General features: G+C 55.5%; 1 protein-coding gene across 1 annotated transcript in view; it reads left to right on the top strand.

Annotated features, from left to right (window-relative positions):
• Positions 1–18,436, top strand: part of UNKL (unkempt family like zinc finger) — a 46,102-nt gene that overhangs the window by 9,781 nt on the left and 17,885 nt on the right. The window contains exons 3-9 of the mRNA XM_021718710.1: positions 3,538–3,714; positions 4,080–4,207; positions 8,892–9,027; positions 9,913–10,030; positions 12,035–12,119; positions 13,030–13,115; positions 17,640–17,702. Coding sequence (XP_021574385.1) covers positions 3,538–3,714; positions 4,080–4,207; positions 8,892–9,027; positions 9,913–10,030; positions 12,035–12,119; positions 13,030–13,115; positions 17,640–17,702 — 793 coding nt within the window. The remainder of the gene's footprint in view (positions 1–3,537; positions 3,715–4,079; positions 4,208–8,891; positions 9,028–9,912; positions 10,031–12,034; positions 12,120–13,029; positions 13,116–17,639; positions 17,703–18,436) is intronic.

The raw sequence follows: 18,436 nt of genomic DNA, 5'->3' as shown, positions 1-18,436 counted from the left end.
CTGGAGTTAGGCGATCTTTCCACCTCAGCTTCCCAAGTAGCTGGAACTATAGGCACACATCACTATGTCTGATTAATTTTTAAAATTTATTATAGAGATGAGGTCTTGCCAAGTTGCCCAGGCTGGTCTCAAATCCCTGGACTCAGGCAGTCCTCTTGCCTCAGCCTCCCAAAATGCTGGGATTATAGGTGTGAGCCACCACGCCTGTCTGAAACTCATGTATACATTGATGTGAAAAGTAGGAGAGGAGTGCTCATGTTATAGAACAGGCTGCTTGGCAAAAAGCCTTACACAGCAGCCTCAGGCCTCCCAGCACTGGGAACCCATCCACATCAGCAGGGCTGGGGTGAAGGCACAGGGATGAGCTTGGGATGCCTTAGGGTGACTCTAATCAAGCGTGTTAAGCATTTTAAGGTGGCCAGGTGGGCACGGTGGCTCACACCTGTAATCCTGTCAGCACCTTGGGAAGCCAAGGTGTGAGGATCACTTGAGGCCAGGAGTTCTAGACCAGCCTAGACAACATAGCCAGACCCTATCTCTAGTTATATTAAAAATAAAACAAACAAACAAAACACTGTAAGTAGTTGTTGACTATTTTGTCTCCACCTCCCAAAGGTGTCCCTTGGCACTGCTTACAGGGAGCATGAAGAAAACAGCTCCTCATAAGGTTGTGTGTGACCATGAACAGTAGTGGAGACATGTGCAGTCATTCCTTTTTTATCCAATTTCAACTTTTTTCTTTTGGCCAAACCAAGACCAGACTGTCTTGTAACCTGCTCTGTTTTCATCCTTCCATGCTCTCGTGGCCTGCTTCCACGGTGCTCACTGTGACATCTCCGTCAGCAGTTGCCTCTTGGCAGACACCAGCCTTGTCTCCAGGGGCACTGCCACTGGCCTTCTGTTCTGTTTCCTGGAGGTCCCGGATGCTGGCCGTGTTCTGTCTCCTGGTTCGGGTGCTGGTTGTGCTGGTGTGTTCAGTTCAGGAATCTTCTGCACCCCACAGGGCTATCTGAGCATGTTCTGTGTGTATGTTCACCTCAGGATACCAACAGATAAAACACCACTCTCCCCCTTGTTGGTCAGTCCGTGGTGGGCTTTGTTTAAAATTGTGATAAAGCTGGACGTGGTGGCTCATGCCTATAATCCCGGCACTTTGGGAGGCTGAGGTGAGAGAATTGCCTGAGCCCACAGGTTCAAGACCACCCTGGGCAACTTGGTAAGACCTCATCTCTACAATAAATTAAAAAATTAGCCAGGCATGGTGATGCATGCCTGTAGTTTCAGCTACTTGGAAGACTGAGGCAGAAGGATCACCTGAGCTCAGCAGGTCGAGGCTGTGGAGGCCATGAGCATGTCACTGCACTCCAGCCTGGGTGACAGTGAGATGACTCCAATTCAAAAAAAAAAAATTGTGGAAAAATATTGTGACATGGCTGGGCACAGTGGCTCATGCCTGTAATGCCAATACTTTAAAGGCCTAGATGGGAGGATTGCTTGAGCCCAGCAGTTTGAGACCAGCCTGGGCAACATAGCAAGACCTCGTCTCTACAATAATACACAGATTAGCCAGGCATGGTGGTACTTGCTTGTCCCAGCTGCTCCGTAGGCTAAGACAGGAGGATTACCTGAGCCCAGAGGTCAAGACTACAGTCAGTCGTGAGCATGCCACTGCACTCCAGCTTGGGCAACAGAGACCCTAACTCAAATATATGTGTTTTTAAGTGTATATTTATATAATATAAAAAATGCCACTTTGCCCACTTTGCATTATAATTTCAGTGGCATTAATTGCAGTTATAAAGTTGTGCAACCATTTCCACCATCTAATTCCAAAATGTTCCTGTTACCCCAAACAGGAACTCAGTACTCATTGAACAGCGACCCCTGATCCCCTCCCCATCCCCTGGTACCTGCAGACCTGCCTTCTGTCTTGGAGGTGACTGCTCGAGCCCCCTCACTAGCGTAAAGTCGCACACCATTTGCCCTTTTGAGCCCAGCTTCTCTCCCTTAGCATCGTGCTTTCTGTTCTTCCTGTTGGTGCTTGTGTCAGACTGTCCCCCTGAAGGCTGAGTGTGTTCCATTGTCCTGGTGGGCCGCGTTTTATTCACCCTCTTTCCCGTCCAAGGACACTGGTTGGTCCCACCTGGGGCCATTGTGCGGGGCTGCTGTGAATACCGGCACATCCCATTCTCTGGGTGCGAGCTTGGGAGTGGGACCATCCGATAGGGGTCTGTGCTAACTGTTTCTGCTTGGCTGGCTTCTGGGGCCTGCAGCCTGGCTGGGGCACCCCGGTTCCACCTCTGTCTTCACCCCTCAGCGCCTGGCCCATCGTGGGTGCTTGGCGGAGTCTGGGTCCTGCTCTCTGGACTCTGGGTGTCCATTTCTTGATCTTGTAGGGTGTGGTGTGTCCCTGGGGGTTGTGAGATTGTTCTTGGTCCCAGCTGTCCATAGCAGGCATCCCCACGCCCAGAGCCACAGCTCCCCGGCCGCTGCAGAGGTGAAGGCAGTGTCTTTACACACGGGGACTTACGGTAATGGGTCCCCAACTTTCTCTGCCTCCCCCCGGGCCACTTGAGGTGACGCTCGCCAGCCTGGGCTCCGGCCCCGCTGAGGACTCAGTGTCCTTACACAGCTCCCCCTCCTGTGTTCATGAAACCATTCTGCAGGACGGACGGGGGTCCCCCATGAGTGCCAGAACCTTCCATATATCCCTGCTGCCGCTGCCCTCCTGACGCCCGAGCCCACGGCAGTAGCTCCCCCCACCACATCCTGTCCAGCCCCAGGAGCCACCTGTGGCTCCCCGGGAGTACATGGCTCTGGGCCTCCATGTGGCCTTGATGTGCGCGGTGCTGCCCCGCCCATGCTCCCTGCCTTGACATCTGCTTATCTCTTCTGCCTGTGTCCTGCCGTGGTCCCCTCGCCATGTCCAGGTTTCTTTCCCTCCCTCCTGGAGTCCCTGAAAGCACCAAGATGAGGGCAGGAGGACCCCAAGATCCCTCATCAGGGAGGTCATACAGCCTGCATGCAAGCCATTAACTTTATTTTTCCACATAAGTTTTAAAAGTTTATTCAAGTCTGGGCAACACAGCAAGACCTCATTGGTACAAAAAGATTTTTCAAAAAATCAGCAGATGTGGTGGCACGTGCCTGTAGTCCCAGCTACTCAGGAGGCTGAGGTGGGAGGATCACAGCTCACTGCAGGAGGTCGAGGCTGCAGTGAGCTGTGATTGTGCCACTGCACTCCAGCCTGGATGACAGAGTGAGACGCTGTCTCTTAAAAAAAAATTCAAAAAATGAGGAAGGTTTTCATGGAAACTTGGTGCAGCATTTTCTTCCACTGTGAGGGGTTTGTGGTGGTCCAAATGCTGGGGGAAGGCCCGGATCGGGGGACAAGCTCCACATTCAATGTCATTTCCTCCGACGGCAGTAGGTGTTTAGGCGAAGGCTTAGATGCAGCTGCTCACCAGGCGTGAGTGGGGCCGGCTGGGAGCGGGGCTGCGCCACCCCCATGGGAACCAGGTGTGTGTTCCCTGCCAGGTGTCCCTACCTGCACCGCACGACGGGGGACACTGAACGCAAGTACCATCTACGCTACTACAAGACGGGCACGTGCATCCACGAGACAGACGCTCGGGGCCACTGCGTGAAGAACGGACTGCACTGTGCCTTTGCACATGGTCCTCTGGACCTACGGCCGCCCGTGTGCGACATCAGGTGAGCAGGTCCTGCTGGGCAGCTTCCCCAGGCCCAGTGACTCCCAGCCTGGGCTTCCTGTCTCACAGGAAACTGTCTGCCCACCTTGCCATCCCCATGTCCCTCGGGCACTTCAGCAAGGACCAGGGACAGGTGTTGCCTCTGGGCTCCACAGTCACTGCAGGAAAGCGAGCCCATCCATGGTTGGGATCTGGTCAGGACTGTTGGGCCAGGACGGGGTTGCCAATGCCCACCCAGACCCTTCCTGTCCCCTCAGGTTGCCGCCGGCTCGCATGAGTGCTCGGAGGCATGTCTGGGATTTCCCCATATCCCTAGGGGACCCTGGGCCCTGGCAGAGCCGTGACCGGTGTGTTGTTTGCTCGTAGGGAGCTGCAGGCCCAGGAAGCCTTGCAGAACGGCCAGCTCAGCGGAGACGGGCCTGACCTGCAGCCCGGGGTCTTGGCCAGCCAGGCCATGATTGAGAAGATCTTGGGTGAGGACCCCCGGTGGCAAGGTAACCCCCAGCGGCGCTGAAGGTGGGCAGGGATCCCATGGGCACACTGCAGAGTCACTCGGTCCACTCCTGCCCTTAACTTGACCTGCCCAGTGATCAGATGGGAAAACGGAGGCTCCTGGACTCCCTCGGGTGGCTGGTGGCCAAGGCGTGGGAGTCCCAGCGTCTGCCCCTCACGCCAGCCAGCATCTCAGTGGGGTCAACTGTAGACTGGCCACTGGGCTGGGGTGGCACAGCTCCCGTGACAGCTTGTGGGCATCCTGCCCTGGAGCTGGCCAGCCGTCGCAGTCCAGCCTCTCCCGCTGGCTCCAGTTCTCTAGCACACCTCTACAGGGGGTGCCAGGCAGCAGCTCAGACCCTGGGAGCTGGTCAGAAACAGAGCCCGGCTGTCCCCAGGGCTGTGGGATGGTGTCCTTAGCAGGACCCAATGGGGTTGCAGGTGGTGAGAGGTGTACATGTGTGTGTGGGGGGTAAAAGACAATGTGACATTCACCATTTTCTTTTATTTTTCTTATTTTTTTTAACATCCCAATTTAACGTTCTGTAAAATTTGCCATTTTCATGTTTGTTTCCTCTTCTCTTCCTTTTCTTCTTCTTTTTTTAACATCTCAGTTTAACACTCTGTAAAATTCACCAATTTATTTAAAGTAGACAGTTCAGTGGCATTTAGTGCATGCACATAATTGCACAACCACCACCCCTAACGTTCCAAAACATCCCCACTATGTAGGGAACCCATACCGTGGGCACCACTCCCATTCCCCTACCCCCACCCCAGCTGCATGCACTCTCCAGTGGGCCTTCTGGACCCTTCCTGTGGGACACAGGGTTTAGAGGAAGGCTCTCCCCATCACGCACATGTTCTCCTGTGTTGCTGAGGCTGTCCACGCACGGAGATGAGGCTTCCAGGCTGTGGTTACTTCAGTGGGATCTCTCCCTTGCTCGCTGAGGCGTGGGCTGGGGCTGGCGGGGGGATGAATCAGGTAACCCTGGGAGCCTCTCCTGCGTCCCTTCCCCACCTCTTTCCCTCCCCATCTGCCCACCTGCACTGGGCACCTGCTCACCAGCCCCCACTTGGCTGGTGTCCCTGTAGCTCAGCCTGGGCAGGGCAGGTGGCCGTGGCCTTGGTTTCAGGTGGGGGGGTACCAGGATGCTGCCTGCCCTGGGGGCCCCCCACGTTTCAGAGGGAGACCTGCACAGGCTCATGGGGTCAGGGGAGCCGTGGGAGAGGTCGGGCTGCAACTTTGCCTACCCCGCCTGGGAGCAGCGCTCGACTCTGGTGGTTTTTGTCTCTCTTGTTCTGCTACCCGTCAGCCTCCCTAAGGGGAGCACCCTGGGCCTCCACCTCCAAGCAGTTACCCTGGGCCAGGGCCGCCGCAGGTGGACTCAGCTGGGGCAGCTCTGAGGAGGCGGAGAGGAGCTGGGGCTGGAGGCAGAGCTCAGAGCTCTGGGCGGCGGATCCCCATCGCGCAGAACCGCTTTATGTAGAATGTTCTGGCCTTGGCTGGAGTCAGAGGTGTTTCTAGGCTGGGTGTTCTGACTTACCTTCTCGGGTCACCGAAGTCACCTTCTCCTTCAAAGAGCAGTCCCTGCCACAGCTCCTGAGGCGAATCACCCACAGGCGGAAGCTGTCTTCAGTGGGTTTCATGCTTCGGGGCAGTTTTAGGTCTGCAGGAGAAGTCCTAGATCCAGAGGATCCCCGCATCTGTCCCACAGCCTCCCATGTGCACATGGGTGCGGCATGGGACACGCTTACAGGTGATCCAGCACTGACTTGTCATTGTCAACTGGAACCTGTGGTGATGCGAGGGCTGCCTGTCAGGTTGTGCCTTCTGTGAGTCTGCGCAGGTGTGCAGCAATGGGCATCCACCCTTGGAAGGCCCCACAGGGCTCGGGCTCTGCCAGTCCGTGCCCCCAGCCCCAGCACCACCGACCTGCCGGCCTGTGGCTCTGACTTCTCCAGAATGCCGTCGAGTTGGGATCGTTGCATCTGCGGCCTTCGCACCCTGGCCCCTTTCACTTAGGGGCGTTCGAGTCTCCTTTGTGTCTTTCCAGGGCTCAGCGGCTCATCTCTCTTCGGGACTGAGTCCTGTCCCACTGTCTGGATGTACCCAGTCTCTCTGTCTACTCACCTACTAAAGGACATCTTTGGGCTAGGCAGTTTTCATATGCCTCTTACCATAATAGCGCAATGTTTGTGCTTTTTCCGTGGTGAAATTTCACACTTGGATGTATTTAGGAACATATTTACTTTTTTTTTTTTTGAGTTGGAGTCTCACTCTATTGCCCAGGCTGGAGTGCAGTAGCATGCTCATAGCCACTGCAGCCTCCACCTGCTGGGCTTAGGTTATTCTTCTGCCTCAGTCTTCCAAGTAGCTGGAACTATAGGCATGTGCTATCACACCTGGCTAATTTTTTATTTATTGTAGAGATGAGGTCTCGCCAAGTTGCCCAGGCTGGTCTCAAACCCATAGACTCAGGCAGTCCTCTCACTTTGGCCTCCCAAAATGCGGGAATTATAGGTATAAGCCACTATGCCTGGCCCAGATTTACTTCATTAGTCATTGTAATTAGGCGGGGCACAGTGTCTCACATCTTTGGGAGTCAAGACAGAAGGATTACTTGAGGCCAGAAGTTCAAGACCAACCTGGGCAACACAGCAAGACTGACCTCATCTCACTTGATCTTAGCCACAAGGCCAAGAAGTGCTTGACCAACCTCATCTCTACGAACAAATCAAAAAATTGCTGGGTACAGTGGCTCACACCTATAATCCCAGCACTTTGGGAGGCTGAGGCAGTAGGTTTGTTTGAGCCCAGGAGTTTGAGACCAGCCTGGGCAACATGGCGAGACCTCATCTCTGCAAAAAAGCCAAAAAGTTAGCTGGGCGTGGTGGTGCTCACCTGTAGTTCTAGCTACTCAAGAAGCTGAGGTGAAAGGATCACCTGAGTCCAGAGGTCGGGACTGTGATTGTGCCGCTGCACTCCAGCTGGACAACAGAGTGAGACCCTGACTCAAACAAATAAGTAAAAATTTGAAAATCAGTTGGGTGTGTTGGCACGTACCCCTAGTCCCCACCAGCTGGGAGGCTGAGGTGGGGGGGCTCAAGGACTCTCAGGGATTGGAGGCTGCGCTGAGCCATGATCAAGGCCACTGCACTCCAACCTGGGTGACAGGCTGAGATCCTATCTCTAAAAAACAAAAAGAGTGATCGCAATTGCACATTTGTGTCATGTTTCCAATGTCTGGCCTTGCCCTGTTTTCTGTGGGCTTATTTTCTCCTTACTCCTAGCCTGAAGGCATGTGTAGGCCCTCATGTTCCAGGCTGCTGCAGAGCTCTATTCTGAGCCTTTTGGGGCACAGCACAGAACCGCGTGCTAGTGCACAGTCCTCACGAGCAGGAGTCTTATACCTTGTGCTTGCTCAGGATGGCGGTTCTGTCCCAGGCACCTCTCGCTCTCCCACGCTGCCGTAGGGGAGCATCTTTTGTTGTTTAGCAAGTTATTTGAAACTCAATGAGGTGAGGACAGAAGGCGTCACGGTGTCACACTTCACTAGGGAGGCACCAGGGCATGGGGACAGCTGCTCTCAGCCCCCTCCAGATGTTCCGGCCACTGGGTAAGTGTAGTAGAGAAACAACAGCCTGTGTAGACGGGCGAGACACAGTTGCCAGCTCAGGAGAGGGTGTGGGTTTAGGAGTCTTCTCCCAAAGATCACAGCTTTCCAACGACCCCTGGCTGGTTGGTTGTTTTTGAGATAAAATTCACATGACATCAGGTTAACCGTAAAAAAAAATAGGCTTGACTTCTTAGAGTAGTTTTGGGCACACAGCAGAACTGGGTGGAAAGCACAGACTTCCCAGATGCCCCCCTTCACACTTCCCCCATGCTCAGCATTTGCCTGTGGGGGTCACCTGTTGTCATCAATGACGTGTGATTCTCACCCAAAGTCTGTAACTTACTTTAGGGTTAAAATGAACAGTTTTGTTCATTACCATAGTTTTGGTATATTCACAAGGTTGTACAGCCATCACCTCTGTCTAGTTGGTTTATTTGTTTTTTAAGTTGGGGTCTTGCTCTGTCACCCAGGCTGGAGTGCGGTAGCACAGTAATAGCTTCCCACCACCTCAACCTCCTGGGCTCAGGCCTCCTGAGTAGCTAGGACTACAGGTGCACATCACCACATCCAGTGGTGATTTTCTGCCGCAGTGAGGTCTTGCTATGTTACCCAGGCTGGTCTCAAATTCCTAGACTCAAGCTATTCATCTGCCTCAGCTTCCCAAAGTGTTGGAATTACAGGCATGAGCCACCATACCCAGCCAAGGAGAACATTTTTATCACATCAAAAGGAAACCCCATGCCCAAGCAGGACAACTCCTGGGAATCTAACTGCTGTCTCTGGAGTTGTATGTTCTAGACGTTTCATGTCACTGGAGCCACATAACACGTAGTCAGTTGTGTCCAACTTCTCTCGAAGAGCGTGATGTCTTCAAGGTTCATCTGTATCATAGCACGTGCCGTGTCTTCACTCTGCGTGTGGTAGCGTGGCCTCCCATGTGTGGAGGGCCATCCTCTGCATCTGTGCCATCTGTTGGTGGACATCTGGGCTGTCTCCGCCTTTGTCTGCTGTGCCTACCATAGCTGCAGGCACACGTGCACAGGTTTCCATGTGGCTTGTTTTTCAGACGCCAACTTCGTGCTAGGCAGCTACAAGACTGAGCAGTGTCCAAAGCCACCGCGCCTGTGCCGCCAGGGCTATGCGTGTCCACACTACCACAACAGCAGGGACAGAAGACGCAACCCCCGGCGCTTCCAGTACAGGTGAGTCGGACCTGGCCTGTGCCTCCCACGCCCAGGCATGCAGCCTGCAGCCCTCTCCCTCGCCCACCACCCCCCTGGGGATTTCTGGACCTGGTGGGGTGTCTTTCCAAGCCTGCTGTCCTGGCTGCCCACCCCAGGTCCTCACGGTGGGGCTGCCCCATGGCGCCATCACCCCTTGGGAGAGGAGGGCAGGTTAGAGCACAAGGCCTGGCAATGCTGTCAGTCCTGAGTCAGGCCTCTCCACCCCAGCATGGTGGCTTCCACGTGGTGCCCACCAGGTGCCCTCTGCCAGGTGGGAACAGCATGACAGGAGGACTCCGAGCCCTGCCAGCTCCCATGGATGCCCGCTCACGCCTCTGCTCACACTGGTGCTCCCTGCCTGTTTACCATGTGGCGACTCTTTGCCCTGGGTTGCTGAGCTGCTGGCCTTCTGGGGCCACGGGATTGATTCTGCCTGCAGGGCTGGCAGCCTGGCACTGTGTCCTCAGGCCAAGAGTCTGAGCGGTCCCCCAGAGTGCACATGGAGCCTCCACCGCCGAGCCCTGGCTGTCCTGTAGGCCTGCCTCATGGGTCCGTGTATCGGTGGCCTGCTGTCTTCCAATGCCACAGTCTCCCTGCTCCGGCTGGCCCAGGAAGCTTGTTCTCCGTGGGGTGTTCCACCTTGGCAGGCAGCTCTGACTCACTCACATAACCTTTTGTGAAAACAGGCACGGGGCTCCTGATCCACTTCCAGCATCCAGTGGCCTTAGCCCATGCGTGTCCTCGTGGGACAGGGTCACTGGTCGCTCCAGACCCCATGCTTGGGGTGTGAGATGGTTGAACCCGACGTGCCAGGGTCCACCAGGGCATGGCCTTGTGTGTCTCCTGACACGTCCCCATCCCCAGGTCCACGCCCTGCCCCAGCGTGAAACACGGGGATGAGTGGGGCGAGCCCTCACGCTGTGACGGCGGCGACAGCTGTCAGTACTGCCACTCGCGCACGGAGCAGCAGTTCCACCCAGAGGTACGTCCCAGGGTCACCCCCAGGCTCCGGGATTTGCTGGAAGGAGTTGCAGGGCTCAGAAAAGCCGCCGTGTTCCTGTAAAGTCTGTTCTACTGGAAGGGTGGGGATTAAGATCAGCCAAGGAGAAGGTGCATGGGTCCCTCCCGGGGGGGTCCCTGGCAGTGAAGCATTGTCTCTGAACAAGGTGTGGCCACTCACACCGAGTAGTGCCCACCCAGGACTCCCTGGAGCCCGGCTGTCTGGGGCTTCTGTTGGGGTTTGGTCACACAGGCCTGACTGGCCTTAGTCTCCAGCACCCCCAGAGTCAAGCTGAGACCATGTGGCCCACAGCCTCCATGAATCACTGTGAGAGAGACTGTCCAGCTGGCCCAGCCCCCAGGGGAACAAGACTTACCAGACAGGACATTCCAGGTCTTGGAGGCCAACCCAGGGGCAGGCCTGGCCCATCCCTCCTTTGGGATGTGCAGAGTGTGGACAGCCTAGGGCTGCTGAGTTCACACTCTGCTGCGTGGTTGCCAGACAGAGAACATGTAGGTTTGTATGAAAGGTGAACAAGCAGCCAGGCCCAATGGCTCACACCTCCCATCCCAGCACTTTGGGAAGCCAAGGCGGAAGGATCACTTGAGCCCAGGAGTTCAAGACCAGCCTGGGCAACATAGCAACACCTCGTCTCTACAAAAAATTTTCGAAAATTGGCTGGTCATGGTGGCACACACCTATAGTTCCGGTTACTTGGGAGGCTGATGCAGGAGGATCATTTGAACCCAGGAATGGGAGGCTGCAATGAGCCCCGATCATACTATTGCACTTCAGCCTGGGCGACAGAATGAGACCCTGACTTAAAAAAAACAAAAAACAAAAACAAGGCACAGTGGCTCATGCCTGTTATCCCAGTACTTTGGGAGGCCGAGGTGAGTGGATTGCCTGAGCCCGCAGGTTCGAGACCCGCCTGGGCAACTTGACAAGACCTCATCTCTACAATAAATAAAAAAATCAGCCGGGCGTGGTAGCGCGCGCCTGTAATTCCGGCTACTTGGAAGGCTGAGGCAGAAGGATCGCCGGACCCCAGCAGGTCGAGGCTGTGGTGGCTGGGAGCAGCCACTGCACTCCAGTCTGGGCGACAGAGTGAGACTCCAACTCAAAAAAATAAATAAATAAAAAAAATAAAAATAAAAGGTTAGCCAAGTGTGGCGGCACACACTTATTGTCCCAGCTACTCAGGAGGCTGAGGCTGGAAGATCACTTGAACCCAGGAGGATGAGGCCACAGTGAGCTGTGATGGTGCCACTGCACTCCAGCCTGGGTGATAGAGTGAGACCCTGATTTTTAAAAAAATGAACAAGCAAAGAAGCTTCCTTCAGGGTCCATGAGATGGTGGGAACCAGGCCAGATGTCTGCTGGAGGGCTTCCCTCCAGGACCCGGGCAGGTGTGCATGCAGGGGACCAGATGTGCCCATCCTCACATCCTTCTCTGAGTGAGAAGATGGGAGGGGTTTGGTGGGGTAGATATGGCCTCTGGGCTGGGCAGTGTACTCTGAAGGAAAATTGGGGGCCTCCAGGCTGGTCTGTCCCTTCCCAGGCGCTAGGTGATGACCCCATGAAAGTGTCTGTCACCTCAAGTGAAGTGGCAGTGGGTCTGGTTTGGAAAAGATGCATGTGTTCAGGGAACAGGCATGTATTAGGTACCTGCTGTATACCAGACACTGAGTTGGGTGCATCTTCCAGAAAACATCAAGCGGGGAAACGGCTCTGCATGTGATGTGGTGACAGGTGCTGTGGGGACCTCGTGTGTGTGCTCGTTCACAGCCGACCCACTCGGTGGAGAAGAGGGATTTCGGAACCAAGGGCATCCAGTGGAGGGGGCGGCATCCACATCCTTTTTTGGGGAGACTCTTGTTTGATGTGAAGCTGAATTCCCTGCGCTGTGGCGCAGCCCTTCTGGTCATCCCATGGAATCCTGTTTCTAGTCCGGTCTCTCTATGCTACTTCATTTTTGCTTCCTAGATTTACAAATCCACGAAATGCAACGACATGCGTCAGACGGGGTACTGTCCGCGAGGTCCCTTCTGTGCTTTTGCACACATTGAAAGTGAGTAACTGGCCTCCTGGCCTGGTTCCATCCTCTCCCTGTGGGGAGCCAGGGCAGGTCCAGCAACCCCACAGACGCTTACCAGAGTTTCCTCTCATCCAGAGCAGGCCTTGAAGGCTGGGAATGCAGGCGGGCTCAGTGGCATGGGATGGGCTGGCGGGAACGTTCAACATGTCCCTCTAGACTCCCTGTGGTGGGAGGGGTTTGTCCCACAGGAGGCTGGCCTCCCTCCCACCTGCTGCAGGACAGGCTGTGCGGAGCTTCCAGGTATGCCGGGACCCTGAGCCCATGGCTGGGCCATGGCATGTACAGGCTAAGGTGGAGAGGGCATACCGAGTCTTCTGCCATGCGCTGCTTGCCTGGGCCTCACCTGAGCCTGCCATCCTGCTGACTAACAAGTGGTACCGCCCTCATGGAGAGGGTGTCCATCTACCCCTGCGGGGGACAACAGAGACCCCTAAGGCAAGGTCCGGTCGGCCGACCTCAACATGGTGCATGGTTTCTAGGGCCCCATGTTTGTGACGAGGGCTTCACTATGGTGACCACGGGGCCCTAGTGGGTTCCCAGCCTTGGAGAAAAACCCCATGGGCATGCTTGCAAGGACATGGCCTCCCCATGACACCTGAGGGCCCTTCCTCACAGCCTTCAAGTCCGGCTCTGGCTTTTGCCAGTGTCGTCCAACTCCCCTCATTTGTATTTCAGTGGGAGGTGGCCATTCTCGTTCCCATTTTAAACATGGTTCTAGTGCTGAAACCCTGAAAGGCTTGAGTCTAGAGACCTCAGGGGCCTGGCCGTCTGTTCTCCCCACAGCTGAGAGGACAGTGCACAGGGCCAGTGCTGCCTTTGGGCCCACACGGGTCAGTGGCTCTGGCCAGCGGCCCCTTAAAGTCTACCGCCCCTTTCTTGACAGAGGGCCTCGGGATGGCAAGTGACTGGGGCTGCCGTGACCTCAACTCCACCAGCAGCGCCACAGCCAGCGGTGGCCAACCCGGAAATGTAAGTGGACACGCCCCCCAGATGCCCAGCGTCATTGGGCTTAGTCGAACTATTAGAAGACGGGTGGATCTGATGGCAGGGTGATGTGGTTGGACGCAGTTGGCCGGTAGAGTCAGTTGGCTGGTAGAGTTGGTGGCTCTTCTAGAAGAGTCCAGGAAAATCTTGGCCACACAGACCAGGTGCGGTGTCTCATGCCCATAATCCCAGCGCTTTGGGAGGCTGAGGTGGGAGGATTGCTTGAGGCCATGGGGTTGAGGTTGCAGTGAGCTGTGATCATACCACTTCACTCCAGCCTGGGCCAGAGTGTGAAACCCCATCTCAAAGAAAAAATAAAAGCCCACTGGGCACAGTGGCTCACACTCATAATCCCAGCACTTTGGGAGGCTGAGGTGGGAGAGTTCTTTGAGTCCAGAAGCTTGAGACCAGTCTGGGCACCACAGCAAGACCTCCTCTCTACAAAAAGAAAAAAAATTAGCCAGGCATGATGGCATGCACCTGTGGTCCCAGTTACTTGGGAGACTGAGGTGGAAGGATTGCCTGAGCCCAGCAGGTCGAGGCTGTAGTGCCAGGTCATGGCACTGCAGTGGCCATGAGCATGGCATGCCCGGCCACGAGCCTGGGTGACAGAGTGAGACCCCGACTCAAAGCCAAACAAATAAAACAAAAACAAAACCCTAGCCTTGTCCTCCCCTGGGCCAGGGCAGGGAGAGCTGCCTCCCCCGGCATGTGTCTGAGTGAAGGCTGGTCTCAGGAAAGGGTCTTGTCCAGGGGTCTCCTCCAGGGCTATGGGGTGGTGGGAAGGGGCGCTGGGCTGCAGGTCAGGGTTGGTGCTGCCTGGAGATGGGAGAAACGTAAGCCTGCCAGCGTTCCTGCATTCGTGCTGGTACAAGTGCTGAGCATCCTGGGCGAGCGGATGGGCAAGCATAGGGAGAGGCTGCGGTGTCCCTGGGCTCTGCCCTCGCAGTCCAGCTGCAGTCGCTTCTGGGGAGGGTTTCTGACCCCAAGACTGGAAGTCCTCAGGAAAGGTGGGCAGGCTGGCTGGCCCCACTGCGTCTGTGTGGTCCTGATGTGGCAAGCACCGTCTGAAGCACAGTGCTGAGAGGGGAGTGGGCTCTGTGGCTCTCAGCCTCTTGACGGCAGGTGGCTTCCGCCTGCGTCTGGGAGTCCAGCTGGTCCTGGGTGCCACCAGCCACCTTCCCACAGTGAGGCCCAGTCCCTCCAGGGTCCAGCGGGCCTCTCCATAGGGGACTGAGGCATCCTGGGCTGTGGGATTCTGCCCGCAGTGGCAGGTGCGGGGCATCCTCCCTCCTTGCCTGGGCTGAGCCCATGGCTCCCAGGGCCAGGAGGGTAGGCGGCCACGGGAGCCCCAGGCCACGAGCAGCACTGTGTCCTGCATGGAATCAGCAGCCCAGCCCTCCTGCCCACCGGGTTTCGGGTGAGGGCACTGTGTGTCCGGGGCCACTGATGGGGAATGACGAAGACAGCGTTTGCTTCTCGCTCTTTCTGACCTGGAAAACCTCACACTCTGTGTCACAGTCAGCCACATGGGCACCCCCTGCCTTGGTGGCCAAGTGACTGGGACAGGATTGTAACCAATCTTCAAAAACAGCCAAAAATAGCCGGGCTCGGTGGCTCAGCCTGTAATCCCGCGCCTTTGGGAGGCCGAGGTGAGTGGATTGCCTGAGCCCGCGGGTTCAAGACCCGCCTGGGCAGCGAGACCTCATCTCTACAATAAATAAAAAAATCAGCCGGGCGTGGTAGCCCATGCCTGTAATTCCGGCTACTCAGAAGGCTGAGGAGGAAGGATTGCCAGAGCCCAGCAGGTCGAGGCTGCACTGGCTGGGAGCGGCCACTGCACTCCAGTCTGGGCGACTGAGTGAGACTTCAACTCAAAAAAAAAAAACAAAAAAAACAGCCAAAATTGACAGTAGCAACCGAGGATGGTTCGCGTCATACTGGAGCATCCCAGAGTCCATCTGATGAAGCCGCACTGTCCGTCACGTGTGTTTGCAGGTGTGCCTATGCCTCCTAGACACGGCCTGTGCGGTCTAGTTGTATTGGGGCGACGCCGGCTGTGGCAGGTCCCCAATGTCTCTGGAAGTCCCTTGGACCACCCCAGCATCTGGGGGTGCCCGTCTCACCACAGGGCAGCCCCTCGTCACTCTTGTTCTCTCCTCCCCCGTCCTGAGGGTTTCTATTTGGAACAGCCCATGTAAGCTCTGAGCCCTCACCTGTGTGCACGACTGTCCTGCATCTGGTGAATGACTGAAGTGAGCACACATGTCATGACCCTCCCGTGCCTCCTTCTGACTCTGGGTCCCCACGCTGAGCGCCTAAGTGTCAGGCACACCCATGACTTTTCCTGGGCCTGTCTTCTCCAGTGTAGACCTGGCCCTCTGGTCTGTTTACCAGAAGGGGCCAGAAAGTAGTGTCTCCACCACATACTCTCTGCTATGGAGCGCAGGCCCGGGCCGTGGCCTGGCTCATCTGCCTAGCAGGCTGTGAACCCAAAACCGGGCAGGGAGGGAAGGGAGCCAGGACGGACCCCAGGGGCTGGGCATGGGCTGGCCCCTCGCCACCTCACAGTACACTACAGGGAGGGCTGGTGTGAGAGGTGAGCACCCGCTGCAGGCAGTCCCGTAGCCCCACCCAGAACTGGTACTTAGATCCTCTGGCTGAGCAGAGGTCAACGTAAGGACATTGTTTTTTCTTCATGACGTAACTTGGCCTTAAGGCAGGAAGTCCAGGTCTTTGGCCAGTGACTTTGGGGCACTTCACCCAAATCTGTGGGTCACTGCTGGATAGGACCTCAGGTTTCTATGGCCAAGCATCAGGCAGAGGGAACGGGCCATGATGATCCTGTCAGGTCTCGAAGTCCCCACCCTGGTCATCGCCAGCGTGGGCACTTCAGTCTTCTGCCTGAGGTCGCCTGAGAAGGAGCCTTGGTAAACCCTCTGGATCCTTCCACAGATCCACACCCCAGAAAAGGAAGGGAGGCAGGACAACGCAGGCCACAAGTTCATGTATCATAAGACAAGGCATACCAAGCAGGACGTGCCTCAGGTCTGGGAGTGTTGGGTTCTTGCTTGGCCACGGGCGTGCAGTCCTAGCGCTGAGGGGCCTCCTCTGGGCAGTTTTGCCAGAGGTGCTTCATCAAGGTCGGGGTTTTCCTGTGAGTGAGGGAGGAAAAAGCCTTTTCCCCCGTCCTTTTGGGCTCTTAGGTGTGGGTCACTGAACATTAGAGTGATAAAAGGTCACAGGAAAAAGGCTGATCACGGCTGGGTGCCGAGGCCTTCGTAGCAAAGCAACCAAGAACCACGGGCGGTTAGACACGGGCGCTCATACATGTTTTAACAACCAGCAGTGAATTGCAGAGAAGTGACAGAGTAAAAGGGATTTGGACTTCTAGGCCAGTAAATAGTGGGGCGGCAAGTACGGCGAAGTAATGGAAGGTACGGGACCCTCTGGCGGGCTTGTTCTGCAGACTCACCTCCTGCTGTGGGTGGGGAGGGGAACCTGGGAAGGGAATTGACGCCTGGGAGACCGCAGGGGCAGGGCTGAGGGCGGCCGTGCCTGTGCTTCTCCCTTGCTGTCGACTCGCGGCCATCTTCAGCCAAAGCAGTGCGTTTCAGGCGGTGTGCTTCAACCCCTGCACGTGTTCTTACAGTTCCAGCCTGTACTGTTGCCACAGGGGAATGGTTTTGTGTGGGGTTTGATGGCGTTATTGGTGGAAGCGTGGAGTGCATAGCAGCCCTCACACTGACTGGCCCAGGGCCAAGGAGCCATGGCACAGTGTAAGATGTCAAGTTCAGGAGACTCACGGGCAGGCAGCAGATCTGAGTGCCTCCTGCTATATGAGACCTCCAAGAATTAACATTTTTGGCCATGTGCAGTGATGCCCATCTGTAGTACTACTTATAGGTGGAAGCATCGCTTGAGGCCAGGAGTTCAAGACCAGTCTGGACAGCACAGCAAAACCCTGTCTCTACAGAAAATGATAATTAGCATTTTCCAGATTCTGAGCAAAGCTTAGATCTTCATTCGTAATATACACACACACATACTGGGGGTGCCAAAAAGATGTATATACATTTTAAGAGATGTTATCTATGTATTACTCTTTGAAGTTGAATTAAATTATGCTAGCAATGTGTAATTGCAGAAGTCAAACATGACTTATATTTATATTTTGTTATGGGTGCATATGATTGCCATTTTAATACAGTGTTTTCCTTTCTTAAAATGTATATTTTGGGGCACCTCTGCATGTAAATATGTGTGTGTATCTACATGTATATATACATGTCATGACCCCCACCCCCTGTGCCTCCTTCTGACTGAGGGTACCCATGCTGAGCGCCTAAGTGTCAGGCACACTCATGGCTTTTCCTGGGCCTGTCTTCTCCAGTGTAGACCTGGCCCTCTGGTCTGTTTACCAGAAGGGGCCAGAAAGCAGTATATGTATATTTTAAATGGACACTCTTTCCCTGCTTTTCCCCCACCTTGACTGTTTTCCTGCTGCAGGCAAAACGGAGAGATTCCCCCGCGGAAGGCAGCCAGAAGGCCGATGATCACGACAGCAAGCAGGTACTGTTGAGGACCAGGCCCAAGTCACCTGCCTGTGTCAGGCTTTTGTATGCATCCTTGGTCATGCTCACTCATGGCTCACAAGATCATCTGGCTAACGTTCATGCCTATCTGGTTATCTCCTTACTTGTGTGCGCGTGTTCCTTTGTTTGAACGTTTAAGGAAATCTGTGTTGTCCCTTGGAAACAACAGAACCCAAACCCCTAGTGTGTTCTCGGGAGAATAAGAGGTGCCCTCATGGCTGTCATGTGCATGTCCTTGGGCTGCCTCAAAAGAGGACACAGACGCAGTGGCTGAGACAGAAGCATACTTCTCACGGACTGGAGGCTGGAAGTCCGAGGTTGGGGGCAGGGCTGGCTCACCGAGGCCTCCCTCTGTGACGCCCTGTGTCCTCACGCCTGGTGTCGCTTCCTCTCATGAGGATGACCGTCAGAGAGGGTCCCGCCCTTACAGCCTTGTCTCACCCCTGACCTCTTCGCCGGCCCTGTCCCCAAATACAGTCACGGTGGGGGGAGGAGCTCAGGCTTCCGCACATGAATTGGAGAGAGGGACACAATTCCATCCCCGACAGAGGCCACACTTACTGAAGTAAGCCACCAGCTGATAAACCTGTCTGATTCACTCCCAGGAGGGCTTTAGAGTTACCCAATCTAGAGAAGCCAAAAGTAGAGAAGTGGGGACTGGGGAGTGGGAGGGAGTTGAAGGCCAGGGGAGGGGAGTTAGGGGGCTGGGGC

This window comes from Carlito syrichta, unplaced genomic scaffold (assembly GCF_000164805.1).
Source record: "Carlito syrichta isolate Samal-C Ts95f unplaced genomic scaffold, Tarsius_syrichta-2.0.1 Scaffold313344, whole genome shotgun sequence".
Lineage (NCBI taxonomy): Eukaryota > Metazoa > Chordata > Mammalia > Primates > Tarsiidae > Carlito > Carlito syrichta.
This window is presented reverse-complemented; position numbering and strand designations above follow the sequence as displayed.